This window comes from Lontra canadensis, unplaced genomic scaffold (assembly GCF_010015895.1).
Source record: "Lontra canadensis isolate GAN:19392208 unplaced genomic scaffold, GSC_riverotter_1.0 scaffold15, whole genome shotgun sequence".
Lineage (NCBI taxonomy): Eukaryota > Metazoa > Chordata > Mammalia > Carnivora > Mustelidae > Lontra > Lontra canadensis.
Window position 1 is genome coordinate 346,213 of NW_022631009.1, and position 22,401 is coordinate 368,613.

Below are 22,401 nucleotides of genomic sequence, written 5' to 3' on the forward strand. Positions count from 1 at the left end.
TTCAAGGACAGCTGCCACCCACTCTCTCAACAGGAGGTTTGGGACCAGTAACTAAAGAGCACTGCCTTCTCCCTTTCTTAAACCCTTATAAGCCAGTGAAGATGTGGACTTCTTGCTTTGAAGTGAGGAGCTCCGGCAAATCACCTAAACTCTCATGAGGGCCCAGCTTTCATTATAAAAAAGCTGGGATGAGGACGGGCTGCTGCGGGGTGGTGAAAACGAGCTGCTCCCCTCCCCTTTTCTGCCCGCAGACCCCGCCCTCTTGGTGCTGCACCCGCTGCCCATTACGGGATCCGTGAAGGCTTTCCAGGATTGAGAAATGGGCCGCCAACCTCTCCCAGCCCTGAAAACAAAAGCCATTTTCTTATCCTAACTATTTACATATCAGAGCAAAGGAGGGGATTTAGCTGGGCAGTCAGTGGAGATTTCAGAAGTATATTGTGGTTTTCTGAAGAGATAAGCTTTCTCCTGGTGTTTTTAAATTATAATTTTAAAGTAATACAAAAATAATATTAAGTCTCTTAGATCAATGAAAGCCAAGTATAACTCAAGGGTAAGCTTAATGAACGGGGAAAAGGAGTGAGGTATTTTGACAGACACTGATTTCCAAAGCACAGGTGCACACAGTGGCTAAAAATAGTGTCATGTCGTCAGTGTTAGTGAAAGATGTAGTCGGAAAAAACCAGGGTTTCTTTTCCAAAATGAGGCCCTGAGTAACTTACGGGAATATGGAGGTAGCTTAAAATGGGAATTTGTAAAAACCATGTCAGTGTGTGTCTCTTAGAGATTTGTAATAGTCATACACCCACACATACCTTTTTTTTTTTTTTTTTAAACAAAGGACCTTTTAATCCACTTTCTTAATTCCTGCCTTTTACAAAATCTGGAAATAAGGAAGGTGGAGTCAGGGCAGACATCCCTGGGTAGATGAAGACGCCAACGCAAAGGTCTAGACTTTTCCAAGGCCCCAGGGCTATTTAAGGGCCAAGGCCAGGGCTTGCTTGCTTCTGGTCTTCAGTCCCAGTGCTCTTCATAAGCAGGGAGAATCAGGCTTATACAAGCACAGTAGTATTTAAAACGTTTCCTAATTATAATTATACCTCGTAATAATGATATCACTTGTGAGAGACATTGTAAAAAAATCAGGGTTTTGTGTCATAAACTTTGGAGTCAAGCTGTCTGGGATAAAATTCTAGCTCCGCCACTTACTAGCTATTATTTAACCTTTTCTCATTCTGTTTTTCAACTATAAAATCTGTCTCCTGAGTCATTGTATGTAAATGACGAGAGGACCACACTTTTATTTTATTATTATTATTTTTTTAACCACTAATCAAAGTAGGGTGAGTATTAGTAGATCATTCCCCTTTTACAGATGCCAACTGAGGCAAGTCCTAGCATCGCAAGCTACAACTTTGCAGCTAGGCCTTCTCAAATCACTTCTGGTGTTCTTTCTCTTAAACTATGATGAAGTTGTGAATGAATCAAAATGAGTTTTGACCTATTTTGCTTTGCTGGTTTAATACAGGCTTCTTGGAAAGTAGCTCTTTCGGGTAAAACAGAAAGCCTGTTTTCTTCCAGGTGGAATTGAACTTGTGAGGGTTACATTCTTGCACTTGGAGAGTGTAACTGGGCAGCTTGGTGTCTGGCCAGCCCCCACAGCTAATGTCCTCTGTTCCAGCCACACCCAAATTGTCAGCAGTACCTGTTTGTTTATTGTGCTCTTGCAGTTCTTTCGGACTTTGTATTTGTTTTTCCGAGACCAATTTTTCCCTCCTTTGGGATCAGTCTTTTGCTTCTTTGGATAACCCACTACTTGAGAACTCCTTGATGCAGGGGTCATGTCTTTCATGCTTACGTATAGCGAGGCCAAAGCCAGCATGATGCTGGTATTTCTATGGTCTGGGAAAGTTGTCTTCTTCAGTCACTGTTATTTAACATTGTTCTGCGGGTACTAGCCAGTCAATTAGACAACAATAGAATAAGATGCAAAATTTTATTCATAGATGGAGTTGTATATTTAGTCCAAGAGGCTCAGTTTTCCAATATTACAACCAATAAGGTAACTTGGCTAATATTACAAGCAATAAGGTAATTCAGCTTTGGTGGTTGGGTCTATCCAAAACTTACAAAAGCTGTGAAAGATTTCTTCCTGGTTGGGAGTTGTATCACACTGGTATCACAAAGATGCCGGTTCTAGTTCTTTTTCTTTTCTTTCTTTCCTTTTTTTAAAAAAAGATTTTATTTATTTATTTGACAGAGAGATCACAAGTAAGCAGAGAGGCGGGGCGGGTGGCGTGGGGAACAGGCTCCCTGCTGAGCAGAGAGCCGATGTGGGGCTCTATCCCAGGACCCTGAGATCATGACCTGAGCTGAAGGCAGAGGTTTTTTTTTTTTTTTTTAAAGATTTTATTTATTTATTTGTCAGAGTGAGCACAGGCAGACAGAGTGGCAGGCAGAGGCAGACAGAGAATAAGGCTCCCGCTGAGCAAGGAGCCCGATGTGGGACTCGATCCCAGGACACTGGGATCATGACCTGAGCCGAAGGCAGCGGCTTAACCAACTGAGCCACCCAGGCGTCCCTGAAGGCAGAGGTTTAACCCACTGAGCCACCCAGGCGCCCCCCGGTTCTAGTTCTTTTAGGAAAATAAAATTTTGAGACCAGCCAAGAAAATTAAGACACATGTGGAAGAAAAATGGGAGAGGGATTATTTAATCATGTAACTTTACCAGATTGTAACATACCATAAGACTAGAAATTGAAATAAGTTGATATTGGTATAGGAATTAAATTCCAAACAGGATAGCACTTTAATATAATTAGAGACTTTAATACAAAAGGAAATAAATATATGCTGAAAGTAGCTTTTCAGGTCAATGGAGAAAGTACGGGTTACTCTGTAAATGGGATTGGGAGAGCTGAGTGACCATCTAGAAAAAGAAGTCAGATCACTGTGTCACAGTGAAACTGTGACACTAACATATTCTTAGAGTGGAGAAGTAGCTTGTGAGCAGGATGTGTGAGGGATGCATTTGCCTACATTAAATGAACACTTCTGCATGTCAAAATACGGCAAGAATACCATCAAGGCATAGATTTAATGACAGACCGGAAAATATTTGCAACAGCGAGAAAGGGGAATTTCCAGAACATACAAAGAAATGCAAATCTAGCAGAAAAATGAAGAAAGGAAATGCTAAAGATTTTTAAAAAATAATTGGTAAATATAGAATACCCTAATGGTGAGGGTGTGGAGGGAAGACAGGCATTAATCTACATTGTAGGAGAAAGCGTAAGTCAGTTAAATATTTTTATAGGCATTTGGCAGTGTCTAGCAAAATTAAATGCAAATGTCTGTGAATTTAGCAGATTAACTCCCAGGATTTTATCCTACATGGACGTGTATAAAAAAGATAATCAAGAATAGGCATTGTGGCATTGTAACAGTGTAAATGAATTTTGAACATTCACGTAAAAGGAATACTTTATATAAAGGCAGCAAAAATATTTCCTCAAGGGTATGAAACAAGGTATAGAGCTGTGCGATGTAAGAGAGGAAGAAAAGGGAGGAACTGTAGTAACACATTATTTGTTGAAAGAAATACAAGAAACCGATTGTTGTTGCTAAAGGGAATTGGGAGATGCGGGTTAGGAGGGAGGCTCACTTCTTACTGTAGACCCTTCTGTAATTTTTTTTGGCGGGGGGGGGAGGGGAAACTTAGTATCATGAAGTCATATATCCATATTGCCTAAATAGCACAGGGATTTGAATACAAACATTTCTATTTTACTTCTGCCTTTTGAGTATGACAATTTTGGGCAAGGTTTGTTATCCCACGATATTCTTTTTCCTGCATAGAGATTATTATTGTCCTGTTGGAAATTGTCTTTACAGTTCAATTTTGACAGGCTTAACTGAATGCCTTATCCCAGTAAAGACTGACCATGTACTTCTATAGTATTGATTTTTTTCAACCTGGCTAGAAGTATTTTTTCCAAATTGATACGATTGAAGCTGATGAGAGCCCTTCTTCAGTTTTCTTGAATTATATTGGTGGTGACCCTTTGGTAACCACTATCACAGAGGAGAATGTTTTGCAAGGGTGCATTTTGTTTAGTTAAAAAAAAAAAAAATTAACCAGGCTTACAGAAACTAACTGCTGTGTCTGTTTTAATCTGGACAGGTTTGGAGGCCAATCACTGCCACCTTTTATTTCCCTGTGGGCCCAGGAACTGGATTTCTTTATTTGGTCAATTTATATTTCTTATATCAGTATTCGACACGACTTGAAACAGGTATGTTATCCATAGCGTTTTAAGATTTGTTCCTAATTTACCAGTTCGTATTTACGTATTGGAAGAATTTTGAGGGCAGTTGGACTTTGAGGAAATGGCGTAAAGATGGGAAATGCTCATTAAGTCCTACCGATGCTGGGACTGTCCTAGGTGCTTAGATGACTTGATTTTTAATCCTCACAACATCATGAGGCATAAGTAACAGTGTCACCATTTTATCGTGAAAAAGTAGAAGACCGGAGCCTTTACACATCTTGTCCACGCCTTGTCCCTAGTGGTTGAGCTGTGTGCCTCTCACTTAAATTTGACATCTCCTTTCTGTCATGTGTCATGTGGTCAAATGCACAGTTGGGCTGAAGTATATACATCTCCCAGATCGGGGCTGAAAAGTACTCCTTTATGCTATGAAAGCCTTGTTCTCTGTGATCGAATCACTCACCTGTAAAATTTATAGCGGAGATTTACTAATCCGGTAGTTTATCAGATATGAGTACCCATGTGATGTTACGGGTAAGCTTTTTTACAAAAATCTTTTCCTGAAAGTTTCTTTGTGAATTGTTCCATATTTCCTTTGTACAATACCTTGTGTGCTGTTCTGAGTTGCTTATGCTGAGAAGGAATAAATTGATACTGCTCCCTCGAAACACGAACATAATTTCATTAAGCCTAAATGATTTTGAAAAGGTTGGCTGACTCCAGAGGCTTTATAAACCTGCTAGCGGTTAGCTCAGGATAGAGAACTCCGAACCACCCTTAAATCGAAGTCAGTTTGAGAGTTGTGAATTAATCCCATAACTGCAGGAAGTAGAGGGATGGGCATTTGGTGTCCAACATGATTTTTCCTTAAATTGGCATTTGTTATGAGGTGTTTTTTTTTTTTTTAATTTTTATTTATTTGACAGACAGATCACAAGTAGGCAGAGAGGCAGACACAGAGAGAGAGAGGAGGAGGAGGCAGGCTCCCTGCTGAGCAGAGAGCCCGATGTGAGGCTCGATCCCAGGACCCTGGGATCATGACCTGAGCCGAAGGCAGAGGCTTTAACCACTGAGCCACCCAGGCGCCCCGTATGAGGTGTTTTTAAAAGGAAATCATGATGTCAGTACAGAGTGTCTGGTTGTGGGCTGTTACTGCTGGAAGGGACCTCGCCCATCCCCTCATTCAGAGGGTAGTGTCTGGGCGCAGCCAAAACGGACAGGTGGGATTCTCACCACCACATCATGGTTGGTTCTTAAAGCCCCCAGAATACGTGATTTTTATTCTCCCCTGTCCCAGTCGGGCCTGGTACTGATGGCTGACTTGCTTCGCATTCTACTCCTTGATAGGATTTCATTGAGGATCGGCTGTTGGAGTAATTTTGTTTTTACATAAGTAGTAAACTCTAAGTGTGGTGACCCATGACCGGTTTTTAAACATTTGGTTATGGAGCAGTTTCAAACATTCACAAATGTAGTGAGAAAGGTTGATGAACCTTTGTTTTCCTTTTTATTGAGGTAAAATTTACATAACAAGAAAATGACAGTTGTGACCATTTTAAAGTGTACAGTTCTGTGGTCTTTTTTTGTTTTGTTTTGTTTTAAAGATTTTATTTATTTGAGAGAGAGAGTGAGCGTGAGCAGGGGGAGAGGCAAAGGGAGAGGGAGAAGCAGGTTCCCCGCTGAGCAGGGAACTGATGTGAAGCTTAATCCCAGGACTCTGAGATCATAACCTGAGTCACAGGCAGACGGCTAACCTCTGAGCCACCCAGGAGTCCCAGTCCCTTCATCTTTAGTCTGTTTGCAGTGTTATGCAACCGCCACTACTGTCTAATTCAAGATGTCCTCATCAACCCCCCAAAACCCAAAGCAGTTACTCTGCATCCCCCATCCCCCTTTCTCCAAGCACTTGCCAAGCTCTGAGCTACTTTCTGTGCATATGGATTTGACTATTTGAGACATTTTAAGAGTCCTTCTGTGGCTGACTTCTCTCACTTAGTAGAATGTTTCCAAGGTTTATTCACATCGTAGTGTGTGTCTACATGTATATGTGAGCCCCCTTTTTTAACTATTGCTCACCTTTTTTTTTTTTGTAAGTATTTAAGTCATCTCTACACCCAACATGGGGCTCGAACTCATGACTTGGAGATCAAGAGTCACGTGCTCCCCGAACTCAGGCAGCCAGGTGCCCCTAACTCCTGCTAACTTTTAACAGTGGTCTCATCACTGGTCTTATTCGATCTCTGTTCGTTTCTGTCCCCCTACCCCTGATTATTTGAAACAAATGCCAGACATGATATCGTTTCAGCAGTAAATATTCTAATATTCACCTCTGAAACATAAGGACTTAAAAAAAATCATAACACTATTATAAAACGTAAGTTACAATAATTCTGTGACCACATTTTATTTGTACATTGTTTTCTCTTGGTTACTTGAGGTCCTGGAACCCATTTACTCTTCCCTTCTATCTAGTCAGGTCATATAACGAATTTGTAATACCTGAATAACACTTAAGATCCGTCTGCAGGATTATTAGCCCATAGATCCCTTTTGTCTGCTTGAATTCTTACAAGTTTACCCAGTCACAGAGCAGAGAAGCATTTTTTTAAAGTTTTATTGACCTGTAATTCAAGTGCTGTCCAGTTCCACCCGTTTAAAGCGTACAATTTGGTGAGTGTTCACAGAGTTGTGCAGTCATTACTATAGTTAGTTTTAGAATACTTTATCACCACAGAAAGAAACCCTATACCCATCAACAGCCACTCTCCATTTCTGTCCAACCTCCTCTTCCCCTTAAGCTTTTAGGCAGCCACTAATCTCCTCTCACCTTTTTGGATTTGCCTCTTTTGGACATTTCATACAGACAGAATCATGCACCATGTGACCAGCTTCTTTCGCTTAGCGTGGGGTTGTCAGGGTCCTTCCATGTACCACGTATCAGCACGTCTCTCCTTTTTGTTGCCAAATAAGACTCCATTGTACAGAATTATCACGTTTTGTTTCTCCATCCATCAGCTGATGGATGTTTGACTTGTTTTCATTTTTCACTGTTATGAATAAGGCTGCTATGAACGTTTGTGTCAAGAGGAACTTTTGAGACCTGTCCTTTTTTTTTTTTTTTAAAGATTTTATTTATTTATTTGACAGAGAGAGATCACAAGTAGGCAGAGAGGCAGGCAGAGAGAGATTGGAGGAAGCAGGCTCTCTGTGGGGCTCGATCCCAGGACCCTGGGATCATGACCTGAGCCGAAGGCAGAGACTTTAACCCACTGAGCCACCCAGACACCCCGAGACCTGTCCTTTTAAAATAAGATTTCACAGACAAGAAAACAATGATCTGGAGAGGTGGTGACATGCCCTGCAGGTCACCAAGCTGTTCGAGGTAACACAGCTAGGACCGGAGCCCGGGTTCGCTGATCCCCGGTCTTCTCTGGGCCATACGGCCTCGTGTTCACATCCTGACAGAACGCTTGCCGCCCGCACGTTTTCCTGCCTGACTCACTGAAGTCCACAGGAGTGCCGCCTTATTTACGAGGTTTCTGAATTGAACTGGAAGACTGCAGTTGGAGGCCAGTTGGTTTGTCAATTTCCAGTTGCAAACTTGTCAGATAATATAGTACTGTAGTGTGTGTGATTGCAATAGTTCAGGAATTCAGTCCAGAGAATCCTCAGAAATCATAAAGCCAGGGAGGTGCCTGCCTGGCCTAGGGTCAGAGCATGTGACACTTGACCTCCAGGTTGTGAGTTTAAGCCCCAGCTTGGTCAGGGAGCCTGCTTAGAAAAACGTAATGAAACAAAAAACAGAAATCACTAAGCTGAAACCAAATCAGAAGAAGCACGACTATTACTGAAATTCAGAGGTTTGTTTCGAATTTTAGCTCTGATTCATCTATAGGGATCCCCTACCAATAAGAGTCCTCAACACTGGAGCTGCAGTGTGCCTTTGAGACACCAGGGGAGAAATTTGGGAAAGTAGGAGAGACTTCTGGGGTGCCTGGGTGGCTCAGTGGGTTAAAGCCTCTGCCTTCGGCTCAGGTCATGAACTCAGGGTCCTGGGATTGAGCCCCGCATCAGGCTCTCTGCTCAGCAGGAAGCCTGCTTCCTCCTCTCTCTCTGCCTGCCTCTCTGCCTACTTGTGCTCTCTGTCTGTCAAATAAATAAATAAAATCTTTAAAAAAAAAAAAAAGAAAGAGAGACTTCTGCTAGAAACTTGTATTATATTAATTGAAAAAGACCTTTTTTTCGTTTTATTTATTTATTTGACAGTGCAAGAGAGCACAAGTGGGGAAAGGTAGAGGGAGAGTGAGAAGCAGGCTCTCCGCTGAGCAGGGAGCATGATGTGGGGCTCGATCCCAGGACCCAGAGATCATGACCCAAGCCAAAGGCAGATACCCAACCACTGAAACAACAAGGCACCCCATTTTTAATTTTTTAAAAAGATTTTTAAATTTATTTGAGAGAGAGAAAGAGCACGAGCAGGGAGAGGGTGTAGGGGAGGGGTAAAGGGAGGGGGAGAAGCAGACTCCCCACTGAGCTGGCAGCCAGCCTTGATCCCAGGACCTTGGGATCATGACCTGAGCCAAAGGCAGATGCTTAACCGACTGAGCCACACAGGTGCCCCGCTTGTTACCTCTTAGATATTTTCCCCTGCCTTTCTAATACTTGTTAGAGTTTCTTTTTAATTGACTATGTATCATGCTGTTACGATGGGGTGTCCAGAGGCGGAAGGTAGCTGCTTGAGCTCATGTGACCTTACAGTCATTTGTTTTTTATCTCTGTCTCTTTTCTGGTCTTTCAACTGAAGGCATGAGGAATCACCCTGAGAAGGGAGAGCCAGACCAGTGTTGATTATCCTGTCCAGGGCTGAGACAGAGTCTGGTGTATGGTGTAATAACAAGGGCACTAGACTAGTAGTTAGAGTTCACTCCGCTTCTACCAAGCCATGCCACTCTGGTCGTTTAACTTTCTACCCTCATCTGTGGAAAGGGGGCCTTGCCTTTCTACCTCCCAGATGGAAGAGGCTCTGGGAAGGGTTGTGGCCCCACTCCTCCTCTTCTCCAGCATCGTTTTCCCTTGCGAGAATGTAAGCTGGGAGGAGGGGATTGAATCTTCTCAGAAAGCCCAGGGTCAGACTCAGTGGTAGTGCGTGTGTGCACATGTCTAATAACAACACAACAGTTAAGAAGCTCCCGGCAGAGTCCTGCTGGAGGAGTCACAGGGGTAGGCAAGGCAGCTGTGGTTCCTTTCGCATCAGAGCTTATGGTCCAGTGGAGGGGGAAGGGATTACCCAGGTGAACACAGATGTGTCTCCAGGAAGCAGAGGCTGGCGGGTTGTGAGGTCTTCGAGGGGTGGATCTCAGACACCCGTAGCACTGACTCTCCTCCCCGTGGGTCTTTCAGCCCGTGGTGGTTGGGGAAGTGTGTTCCTTATTAGAATTCAGTTAGGAGAACACAGATTAGCTGGAGTTTGACTGGAGTTTAGGGCTCTATTGAGGACATGGTTTTATTTATTTTTAAAGATTTTATTTTTAAGTAATCTCTACACCCAACGCGGGGCTCAAACCCACAACCCTGAGATCAAGAGTCGCATGCTCTACCGACTGAGCCACAAGGTGCCCCAAGGGCATGGTTTTAGATGTTTTAAAAGATTTTCTTCTGCTTGAGAGGAGGAATTTAAAAATATTCTCATGTTGGCTTTCTCTATAACTTTCTGAAGTATTTCTTTACAGAGGAGTTGCTTTGTTCTGAAATCCTGAACCATGACATTTGGCTTATTTTTGTTTCTAGGAGCTTTTGATGGGAGGCCGGCAGACTATTTATTCATGCTCCTCTTTAACTGGATTTGCATCGTGGTATCCTTTAGTCTGTTATTTGGGGCCAGAAATAAACCATTATTTTCAGGTTTGGGGAAGTAGAACGGTATTCCATACAATAGTTCAAATTATAGTATTTGCATCTGTTTGCTACAGTGAATAATTACAAATAATTAAAGTTTCTTTTTTTTAAAGATTTTATTTATTATTTGACAGAGAGAGAGAGAGAAACAAGTAGGCAGAGTGGCAGGTGGAGGGAGAGGGAGAAGCAGGGTCTCCGCTGAGTGGGGAGCCCAAAGCGGGACTCGATCCGAGGACCTTGGGATCATGACCTGAGCCGAAGGCAGACGCTTGAACCAACTGAGCCACCCAGGCGCCTCAGTTAAAGTTTGATTTTAAAGCTGTCGTACGTCACAGAGCCCTCAAGTGACGGCGTTCCCTTGCCATTGCCGAGTTTTCCACATTTGGTTGAATTTTATTGCTGTCCCTCCTCTTGTTCCCAGTTCTCTGTGTCTCGTGTGTGACAGCTTGTTGACTGCAGCACAAAGAGATCCCGTGCCATGAGACAGCTTTTGGAATCTGTGCTCCATCTCAGAAAATAAATGAACAACCAGCATCCCTTTCTGACTTCACTGCTATCCTTGTCCTCGGGGCCTACACAGTAATTCGGTCCCTCTGGAAGGGCCCGGCTTGGCTCTCTGTGTCACAGCCCCCGCTGCCAGCAGCCTTCCAGCTGCGGACCTGTGCAGATGGCGAGGGCCGCAGAGGGGGTGTGATGGCTCAGTCTGTGCCCAGCTGGTGAGCTTAACATTGCTCTGGGGCTTAGCAGCCATTGAACCTTGGCCCCAAGCCAGGACATGTGGCACTTCGGATGCCCTTTCCCCTCCTTTAAGGGAAGAAGAAAAAAGTTGTTCTGGATCTCCACCATGCTATGGAGCCCTGGATGTGAGTAGAACCCTGGTTAGTTTCAGGCCACAGGTATCTCCATCTTCCAGTTGAAGACAGATGCTAAGATGCTGGGCAAGGCAGAGAGGACACAAGGGGACAACTGAGTCCTATGCCAGAGCAGCTCACGTCTCTCATTTCCTTGTCGTCATATACTACAACAGAATATTCATGATGGAGATTGTTAGATACCTTTGTGTTCTGGGATGTTTTAAACAACCCGAACTCTAGAAAAGGGTTTTCTTTCTGAACACAGGAATGAAATGAACTGATGCTAGGTGCATAATGCTTTGTTTGTTCTGATCCTTAACCTTATAAACCAAGATTACTGGCTTAGCAATGGATATGCAGGTAAGTGTCCCTAGAAACTGTTTGCCCTTTTATATGTTTCAGATTTACAATTAATGGCCTTTGAGAGAAGCTTAAATTGCATTTACCCTGTGGTTAATTACATGGCATTTTGAAATTATAGAATTACAACTTTTATTTTGAAAGTCTTATATGAATTATCTAAACTGTTAGTTTCCTGGCTCATTTCCGGCTTCTTCGTTATGTTTGGGCATCAAGAGTGATGATTCTATGGTATTTTCTATACATTATGTGGATATGTATTTTTTTAATTGCAAATATACAGTAAGTAAAGTTTTACTGCCTACTTTTTTTTAAATAATCAAGCTTGACCCTGATATTTCTGAATACATCTAAAATAATTGTATTTTATTCTAGGATTTTGTAGCATGTGTTGTATAATTGATTAACTGAGAGGATCAGTTTGTAATTCTGATGACTGAATTTCTTTTTGGTTTTTGTAAAGCCACAGGAGAATTTGTTTGTAGGGGAGAGGTTAAAAAAAAAGTAGATTCACGCTGAGCCTGTTGGAGTGCTTCTGGAGCCATGTCTTTACATGTTGACTTCTTTTGCAGTTGCTGATGATTCCTCTGATCATGTCAGTCCTTTATGTCTGGGCCCAGCTGAACAGAGACATGATTGTATCATTTTGGTTTGGAACACGATTTAAGGTACTTTCACGTAGTTGGAAAAATTTCCTTGTCATTTATCCTTGCAAAAAAATCCCTCTTCAGCTCAGAGATGCACTTTCTGACTCGTCCAGAAGAGGTCACTGCAGAGCAGTGTACGGTAGGCAGCCCCCCTCTCCCAGGCTCGGTCTCTTGCCTGTCTTTAGCCAACCTGGAATCCTTTGCTGGCTCTTCTCACTCCCTCTGTGCTTCAGGCCTCTCAGGCATGTGACCCTGAGTGATCTCATGTCTGTGTGTGTGATAGAGAGGGGGAAGGAAAGATACTCGTGGGGAGCAGCCTCTTAAAATCTGTTCTTATCATTCCCTGTTAACGTATTGTACACTTTAGCTAAAACAGATTGTTTTTGTCCCCAGACAATTCCCTTTGTCCCCGACAATTCCCTTAGTGCCTTCTCTCAGTTTTCCACCAGTACCATCTTTTTAAATTTTCTTCCTCTTGTAAAGCCTACCTGTTCTTCATTTGAGTTGGGACTGAACATACTTCCTGGTCTCCTGCCTGGAATTAGTCTTGCCTTTGGGCCCTACGACCCGTTATGTTTCTCTTAGAGTACTTAACCACATTCTGCCTTCAAGTTCTTTCTATACAACCCTTTCTTCACTAGCTTGTGAAGTTCCTTGCAGCTCCCTTAGTTCTTGGTATGATGTGTTGAATCAGAGGCTCGAATGTGGAATCCCACTGGAGAGCTTTCTCATCGGGGGGCTGTTAGTTCAAGCTGGCTCCCCATGGAGCGAGCGCAACTCAATCCCATGACCTGAGCCAGAACCGAAGAATCGGGACACTTAACCGACTGAGCCACCCAGGCGCCCCTGGATGAGTATAACATTAGATAGGAAGTTTTAAGTATAATCATGCTAGATTGGTCTGAGAAATTTTTGCAGTGACTTTCCAAAAGATTTATATAAAGCTCTTGTCGGTGTATCTTTACCCATTCCAGCCGCCTAGCAGCCGTGTCCTTTTTAGTGTGGTTGTTCATGTTGGTGTGTATTTGTCTCCTAGGCCTGTTATTTACCTTGGGTTATCCTCGGATTCAACTATATCATCGGAGGCTCGTAAGTGATATTAGATTTATTTGATTGGAACCAAATCCTTCGAAGACTTCCATTGTTCTTTAGCTAATCTTCATAAAATTTTAAAGTTTTATGAAGTTCAACATTGATGTGTCGGAACCTTATACTTAGGAAATATGGTTGACCCTTGAACGATGGGGATTAGAGGTATCAAGCTCTTGCGTAGTTGGAAATTTGTGTATATTCTTTAACTCTCCCCAAACTGAACTGCTAACAGTCCCCTGTTGACCAGAGCTTTACTGATAGCAGAAGCAGTCAGTTCAGACAAATGTTGTGTTGTATTTCGTGTATCATATACTGCGTTTTTATAATAAGGTGAGAGAAAAGAAAATATTATTAAGAAAACCTGAAGAAAAGAAAGTACATTTACGTAACTATACTATATTTATCAAAAAGCTCCACCTATAAGTGGACCCACATAGTTCAGCTCTGTGTTCAAGGGTCAACTGTAATTTCATTTTGACGTAATCGATTAAATTGCAGGGCTTTAAGCACATTTAGCATTGAGTGGTTGTTCTTTTGTTAGCTCATCATTAGGCACAGTGTACTTCTGGGTATGTGTTTTTGAATAAATATTTCTGGATTCATTGTCCGGATTGAGCAGACAAGGAACTAATTTAATTTGTGTCTACGCTTGACTCCTCTAAGAACTATGTGTAAAATTACCAAATTTTTTTATTCCTGAGGCATTTCCAGGATGCCTTGAAGACTGCTCACCAGTCATCAAAATGCAGATTCTCAGATGGGAAGTAGTTTTGTAAGTGGTTTGATAGTACAGAAGTTTTAGCCAAATAGGCTCAGATTTCTAGCCTGGAATTGGAGCTGAGAGGAGAAGCTTTATTGCATCCAGTCAGAATTTTAAAAGGAAGATATCAAGATGCAACTGTTCTGTGAACTCCCACTTCTTACGCTACCAAATATTTTAAATGTTTTAACAGATTTTAATAGTACCAGTTCTTACTATGTCTGACATATCTGCTCTCTGTGGTCCTAACGTCTGCCGCGTAGTGATAGAGCAGAGCAAGTTCTGAGCCTGGTACAGCCGCCCTCCCGCCCAGAAGGGCAGAGTCTGGGAGTAGTTGCCAATGTTGATTTGTCCCTGACAGGACTCCTATGGCAGGAGAAGACACAGAAGGTTATGTGATAGTAGGAGTGGATCTATAAAACCTTGAAGTGGCCTGTATGTAAGCCCTGGGAAAACCTGAAGGTCAATGTTTATTTTAGAAGTACAAGGTGAAGGTCAGCTATGCTCAGTGATCTTCGTGATGTCTTACACTCAAGGATGCCGGAGGCAAGGGAGAAGTGCTGTGGCTCCGGGAATGGGGGAAACAGGCGTTCCTTGCCTCCCCCTCACCCCCGTTCCCATGCTTCTCTCTTGTCAGCGTTCCGATTTGCCCCGAGGTTTGCAAATACAGTATTTACGACTGAAGCAGTCAGAAGCTTGCTTTGCAGCTTCCAACTCTGGAGGCAGGAAGTAGCAAAAACAATATTTTGAGGATGAGATGGGCCTTGAAAGAGCTGTCAGAGGGCAGCTGGACCCCCGCAGGACCGATTTCCCTTCCCCTCAGAATGCCTTTGCCACTCAGACTACAAAAGGACTCATTGTGGAGCTGTCACAGGCTCCAGGGCCCAGAAGCGGGCTGCTCTCTTCCCTGGGCTACTGCTTACAACTGGCTACATCTCACTTGACCACTTGCATGTCTTGAAACTAATTTGACTCTTTGTTTGCAGGGTAATCAATGAGCTCATTGGAAATCTTGTTGGACATCTTTATTTCTTCCTAATGTTCAGATACCCAATGGACTTGGGAGGAAGAAATTTTCTCTCCACACCTCAGTTTTTGTAAGTGCTTTTTTTCTTCCTCATCAAACAGCCATTTTACTGCCCTTGTCTTACGAGGCGTCCTCAGAGCTCCATGAGGGGCTGTATTTACCTCTCTGGCGGGTGGAGAAACTGGAGCCAACAGACTGACCCTGGTCACACAGTCCAGGAAGCCAGGGATCAAAGTCACAGCTCTGTCTTCTCTGTGGAGCCCTTTCAGCTGGGGGCTGCTGCTGACTCAAACGTTGGACATCACTGGGAACATCGTAGCTCGGCCGGGCAGATGGGGCACTGTGCGAAGCTCCAGTGTGGGCCGCCGTGCATCAGCGTTGGGTTTTACACGAGATTGGCCAGAGAAGAGGCAAAGGGGTTCAGTTAACTCATTGGTTAGCAGTTTCATACCTTTTTCTATGAGCTATTAATAGAACAGAAAATATCCGGAACTTTTCACAGTGAAAGTGAGAAACTCGAGGTTCGTATAGTCCGAGCACCCAGGAAGTGCATGCTGGTTCTTTCTCTGCTTCTAGGGTTCACTCAAGTGAGGAGGCTGAGGGCACTGCTTTGGTTCTGAGGCAGACTTGGGTTGAAGTCCCCTTCCCCTTGTCTACCAGTTTTGATCATCAGGGGGAGTGACTTAATAAAACCTCCAAGCTGCACCTCGCAAACCTGTAAATCAAGGGCGCCCTGTCTCCCACGACTGCAGGTGGTAAGGTCTGCTGTTGGCCACGCGGTGGTGGTAAATACGGTAATAAATACGGTAAATATGGCAGTAAATCCTAACGTTGGGGCTGGGGTGGGATTTTATGAGCCAGAAGAGATGCCGACACACTGAAGCGTGGAAGTTGCTGGCCATTCTGTCACGGAAGCAAAAGGCATTTGAACAAGGGACCATAGAAATCGTCATCCGAGTGTCACACCCTGCCTGACGATTGCTCTTGATCCCTGGTTGGGGACAAGCAGTCCTGGATTCCCCTGAAAAGCTTCTAAAAAACAACCCCTGCACATCTTGCTCCTTTTAATATTTGCAGTTCGTCTCTCTTCCGAGGGGTCAATGAGAGCAGGGAAACTTGAGGAGGTCCCCCCAACCCCCACCCCATTTGTCAGTCAGGGGTAAGTTTTTGAAAGCCGTCTCTGAAATATACAAACAGAGAAGTACACTGTTGTTGTATCATTATTATTTTTTTAAGTGCATAGGAAGAAACTTGTTTGCCTTCTGAGCCTTGAGTTGCCTTCAGGCGAAAAAAACAAATGACCAATCTGCTTTCTAATTATCAAAGGACACGATAACAGCAGGTTTGGATTTTTGATCTACGTTTATCAAGTCAGATGGCAGATGCATCAATTAAAAAAAAAAAAAACTTGGTCATTTGGTGGCTAGCCAACAGTTTTTACTTTAAATGGCCATATTTCTGACTTACCGGCTTGGAGATACTTCTCGATTGCAGACAACAAAGTGTATGAGATCCTAGTGGCAAAATCAAGGGCACACTGGAGCCTGCCTTGCATTTGAGCGTTCTCTGTTGGCGGAAAAGCCCTTCTGTTAAATTTTGCATAAAGATCAGATGACAAAATGTAGCTCCTTGCAAAAGCAGTAACTGCTTTGAAATTACCATAAATTTTTGTTGATTATGTATAATTGGGTGTCTTTTTGTAGTAATTACTTGCATTTAATTTCACTATCCATTTAAGCAGTGGAGATGGCTTCCATATTGTCTTAGAGTATGAAGCAAAGCAAGACAGCCCTTTTAACTGTTTTATTTTATTATACACTTTGGAGGAATATTATTGTACTGGAACATCAGGGATATTGAGAAATGGATTGTGATTTACAGACAAAGCTGTGTTTGTTTAAAAGGGAAGATAGGAGTTCTAGAACCCTAAGATCACTGTTCTGCGTTCCATTTAGAAAAGTAGATCCTCTCCGCAGGCAGTTGTTTTTCTGTTTGAAAGGGCTTCATTGTCTGGTTTTGGCGGGAACACGAAGGCAGCCGGGATGATGTAAACGAATGAGGACTCCAGTCACGGGCAGCTGTCCGGTGAATGGTGCCCCGCTTGTCCCCTCCGCCGCGGCTCGCAGCCCGTAGTGCAGGAAGCGGTACAGGGACCAGCTCTGCAGCCAGGCTGCCTGGGTTGGGATCCTGACGATCACTCTGGCCGTGGTTTTCTCATTTCTAAAATGGGATGCTAAGAGTAGTGCCGGCCCCATAGGGTTGCGGGGAAGAGGAGGTGAGTGTCTGCCCAGGCAGCACCTGGTATAAGCGAGACGCCGTCTGAGGCGGTCGAGCTCGGCAGGCTCTTCACCACGGCCAAGGTCGCTCTCACGGGCTTGCTCTTGGTGCTGTCAGGGCTTTGAGCGGGGGTATCTGGTGACGGCCTCTGCCTTCAAGCACGATTGTAAACATGAGGAGCTAAGTGGAATAGTTTTTTTTTTGTTTGTTTTGTTTTGTTTTAAGATGGTGTTTTTTTGTTGTTGTTTTGTTTTAAAGATTTTTTTTATTTGACAGAGACCGTGAGAAAGAGGCAATACAAGCGGGGGAGTGGGAGAGGGGAAAGCAGGTCTCCCGCTGAGCAGAAAGCCCCATATGGGGCTCGATCCCAGGACCCCGGGATCATGACCAGAGTCACTAAGTGGAACAGGTTTAAACACATTCTCAGTTTACTAAGGATCAAGGGAGGGCAAGACGCTGAAGAACACAGACGAGGGTGTAAGGTTTCTTAGCTGTTCTGGGATTCTTCGTTTATTAATCGGCCAGGGGGAAAGCAGGTGCCCTTTCCGGGCTTCAGCTTTCGCACCATCTCGGCTGCCGGAGGACGTTGGGCATTCCCGTGGAAAACACAGCCCAGACCCCAAGACAAAGCGGCAGCTCCCGTTCCCCTTGACGGACGCCGTAGGGCCCAGGGGCAGCGTGGAGATGCCGTTTGGGCCTCAACATGCAGGCTGCGGACTTGGCTTTCACACATGAATTTGTTGTGTGTGCTTTGATCCCGTTGGATCCACACTTAGATCCGTCAACATGCTATATACAGGGGCTTCTTTCTGGTTGTTGGGCTTGTGGAGGTAATAGTTTTATTTCCAAACTGTTCCGCCCGAATTACTTTTGTGATCAGAAAACAGATTTCTTTAGAGCGTGAGTTAGGCTGGAAAAGGAGTAAATTTAAGAAACCCGAAAAGTGAGTACTGCCGGGGGCCAGGGCATTGAGTGAAATGCTGAAAAGGCAGAGTTAGGTAAGACCTCGTCCCCGGCCTTGCCCTGGCCGGGCTGATACACTCCAGTGAGATGCCGTGGGGACAGCAAGAAAGGAGGCCGTGCGGAGGGTCCAGAGCGCTTTGTGAAGTGATGGTGTTGTCTTTTCTCCCTTTGTTTCCCCCCTCCCCCGACCCCAGGTACCGCTGGCTGCCCAGCAGGAGAGGAGGGGTGTCGGGATTCGGCGTGCCCCCCGCTAGCATGAGGCGAGCTGCGGACCAGAATGGCGGTGGAGGCGGGAGACACAACTGGGGACAGGGCTTTCGGCTTGGGGACCAGTGAAGGAGTGGCCTCGGGCCGGCCCACCAGCCACTCGATGCGGATGAAGTTTCCTCCCAGTGCTGGGTGTGCTTAACAGCCGAGTTCTAGCAAACGCTGTTGGACCGACCCACACTGAATGTAGTCTTTCAGTACAAGACACAATTTTTTAAATCCTGAAGAAAAATATAAGTGTTCCTCAAGTTTCGTGATTCTCATTCAAGTCCTTACTGCTACGAAGAACAAATATCAACTGTGCAAATTTCAGAACTGACTATATTTTTTTGGTGTCTTCTCTTCCTTTTCCGTCTGAATAATGGGTTTTGGCAGGTCCCGGTCTGCTGACACCAAGCTGGGCATGTTGGGTTGGGTCACCAAACCCTTGATAAAGGGCCTTTTACCTCTTTCTCGCACACGCCTCCCTCCTTCCTCTCCCAGCCCCCGCATTTGCAGCTAGAGGAGGTTGCCCATAAAATGGTTCTGCCAGTGATAAGCTCTCTTATTTATTGACTTCTGCCAAGGCTTGGTCACAAAGAACTTGTCCACCATGTCCCCCCCACCCTTTGGTGGCAGAACTCTTAACAATAGGGGAGAAGACTGCACCAGCCGATGGAGAGCTTCGTCAGCTTTTGGAATTGCTGTGACCTGGTGTCGGGTACAACCATTTGCCACCTCTGCAGATGCTTCTTATATTAAAAAAAAAAAGCACCACTTTGTCAGCAAGGGCCACAGACCGGTGTCAGTGAGGCATGAGGTGGTTGCTAGGCATTTTTTTCCTTAAGTGAAGTGATGAAAACTACAGTGGAGTTGCAGGGGGGCCAGCTGCGAACTGTGGTGGGCATAATCCCTTTGCATCTCGTGTAGGACATACTGGTTTTGTGTGGACCCACAGTAGTTTGGGTTGTGTTCTTCTAGAAAGTTCCAAATCACATTTGCCACAGGGAGTTGCTCTCTTTGAGAGACACCTGGGCATTGATCAGATTTCATTTTCATTTTCCTTCTAGATATATGTTCATTGAATAGTGTGGAGAGGGGAACCCTATACCCTATTTAAATTTTCTCCCCCCCCCTTTTAATGGCCACATGCTTTGATTAGTCGTGAGGAAGGTGCAGAGATCATATCCTAAGAGCCAATACAGGCACATCTAGGTGGATCCCATAACTTGGGGTTGTAATGGCTTTCGAATCATTTGTGTTTGACGTTCTTTATTTTGAGCCACGGATGTGTAAGTCAGGAATGTGCATCAAAGACCAGCGTCAAAACCCACAACTTCTTTTTCATAGGTGGGCTGCTTCCATCAGAGCTAGGCTTATCCCCCAATAAAGCTCTTTGAAGGCTTTGGTGTTTCAGTTTCTTATTTTACGTTTTCAGACTGAAAGCAGCCTGCCAGGAGCAGTGTTGAGTGGGCGCCGTACTTGGAGTCTGCTAGAAGGGCTTTGAACATTTTGACTGGTTTCTTCTCAGGAAACTCTGTGCTCTAACAGTATGCCCCTATTTTGCCCCCCACCCCTCAAGCGGTAGAGATGTGTGTTCTACCAGGAACTGGGGATTTGAAAACAGCTTCTTTTTAATAAAAGTTTGTGTGTACCTCTCCATATTTAATTTATATGATCAAATAGGAGGCAGAGAGAATCCGAACCGTTAACTGTCGTATGTTTTTGTTGTTGACCTGTGGCCACAATAAAATTTACTTGTAAACTTTTAGAAGCCATTTTTCCTACGATGTCGCATGTGCACTCATTGTACAGGGGCAGAAACTGACTATGTGTAAGAAGGTTCTCGTGGTAAGTGAGCTCGTCGCTCTTGTATGCCCTTAATGCCTCACCTGCCTCCCAGCAGTAGTTTTGGTAAAGGTTACAAGTATTCTGTAGAATACCTCTGTTCAAGGCCAAATGTTTATTAAATTCTTCTCAAACACATTTAGGGAGCTGATAATTTTGTCTGGATGACCTGTCTTTTTGAAATAATTTTAGCTAAGTGAGTTATTTGAGATTTGATTTGGGGAGGCAAGACATGCCAGTAGATTCTCTTACTGAGTGAAATAAAAATCCCTATTTTGTATAAAGAACTTCCCCTTTTGTAACTAAGCCTTTTTCTTGGTAAAATTGTAAATTAAAATGTACAACACGACGGTTGCCTGCCTTCAGTTTCCGTGTACCTACTGTGCTACCTCTTTTGGATTACTACGTAACTTGGAACCAGGCCCCTCTCGGGCATTTAGGAGCGTCCCAGGTTTCCCGCTGCCCAGTGACGCAGCGTATTTTAGTATCTGCTTCTGTTCACATGTTGGGGAACAGCTGTAGGATTCCTTCCTGGAAGCAGAATCTCTGGGTTTCGATTTTAATAACCATTGAGTTAGGAATCCTATCCAGTTCTAGTGTGCTTTATGGCCTTTCTGTAGCCCATGGGTCTGACTCCTGGAACTCTATGGAATGTGTTTAATCCCTTGCCTTAGGAGAATCTAGACACTGGAAGGCAGATGCCATGACCTCAGTTGAGCCTTCTTTTCTCGACCATGAACCATCCACATTTGTTTGCCAGGCCTCGGGCCCTTTCATTCATCACGAGGTGGGGTGACGAGAAGGAGCGGCGCTGCACCCCTCTCCTGGTACTGGAGACATTCCAGAAAGGAAGGAATGATCCCGTTCATTTCAGGGGACAGCATATCGCCAGTATCATGTGTTCTAAGCTGCCTTTGCGTAACGCTGACCGAGGAGGCCATGTTGGTTGCCAGCCGCTCCATTCGCGGCAGCTCCGTTTCTGAGGTCCCTTCCCCCTTAAAATTCTCAGCATTAACTTAATAGCAAAGGTTCACCTGGGGAGAAATCCAGTCCTCTCTGTTTGGACTTTACACTGTTAGTATCTCAGAAGGCGGGGCAGAGAAGACATGTGCTTCCTGCCAGTTGACTTGTTTGCTTTCCAGAGTGGCTGTGGCAGTTGTCACCGGGATTAGGGGAGGGAATCATGATCTGCAGGGCCTTATGCATACGGTGAAAGCCCAGAATGGTTTTCCATGTGCTCGCCTTTCCCTCCCAACTCTGGTAGGTAGAATCCTCTTTTCAGTAGCACACCTGGGTACTGAATGCGCCAGGTACTTTCCGCATCATGGGACGTCAGCCTCAGATCTATGCTTCCCAGGCTACCTGTCCCAGAAAGTCACTTGGGATTTTTTTTTTAAGGGTGCACATTTCTCGCATCGCTGTCATTCTGTATGTTTTGAAAGTTTGCGAGGATTCTGCTATCCAGCTGGGTTTGGGAACTGACTTATGACCCTAATAGGTAGGGAGTGTTCTCCCCATTTCCCAGGTGAGGAGACTTCAGACTCGGAGTGGTTAAGGCACTGAAAGTCAAGCAGCTACACGGTGCGGAAGACCAGACATGAACCCAGCTCTGAGTTAAGACCTCCACAGCTGCTCTGCTTTTTGTGGAGGCCAAAGGTCAGCATCTGGCATGAAATGACAACAGAAGGTGATTTTCTCGCCCGGCCAAAGGCAGGGCAGAAAGTTCGAAACTTTAGCTGAAGGCATAAATGAGCTTTCTGTCATCCCTGGGGGGTAATTGCCTTGTGCTTTGCAAAGGGAAAAAAAATTAAAAATATACAAATTTCAAATATAAAAATATTTTTTATGTAAATATACAAATTATATCTATGATAAAAACTCTGTGTCTGTTGAGTAGTGCTTGGGCAGATGCGATTAGGACCAGCTCTCTGTCTTCAGGGTGTGTTCTCTCTGCTGGCTGGGGTCATGGCTTGGGTAGGAATTTGGCGCGTTCAGAGAGAGAGATGATGGTTCAGTCTCCTAGGAGTGGACTTGTTCATACAGCGGGAATCCTAGTTCCCTGGAAGAGGATATCAGAAGAGGCTGGAGATCCTGGGAAGACTGGATTCAAAGTTCAGATACTTTTAAAAAGTAGCTGAACAGGGACACCTGGGTGGCTC

General features: G+C 44.4%; 1 protein-coding gene across 1 annotated transcript in view; it reads left to right on the forward strand.

Moving 5' to 3' along the window:
• Positions 1–20,588, forward strand: part of DERL1 (derlin 1) — a 28,896-nt gene extending 8,308 nt beyond the window's left edge. Inside the window, exons 2-8 of the mRNA XM_032858404.1 lie at positions 4,186–4,297; positions 10,061–10,125; positions 11,356–11,382; positions 11,955–12,050; positions 13,066–13,118; positions 14,868–14,978; positions 18,343–20,588. Of these exons, the coding sequence (XP_032714295.1) occupies positions 4,186–4,297; positions 10,061–10,125; positions 11,356–11,382; positions 11,955–12,050; positions 13,066–13,118; positions 14,868–14,978; positions 18,343–18,484 (606 nt within the window). The 3' untranslated portion in view covers positions 18,485–20,588. The remainder of the gene's footprint in view (positions 1–4,185; positions 4,298–10,060; positions 10,126–11,355; positions 11,383–11,954; positions 12,051–13,065; positions 13,119–14,867; positions 14,979–18,342) is intronic.
• Positions 20,589–22,401: the final 1,813 nt, after the last annotated feature.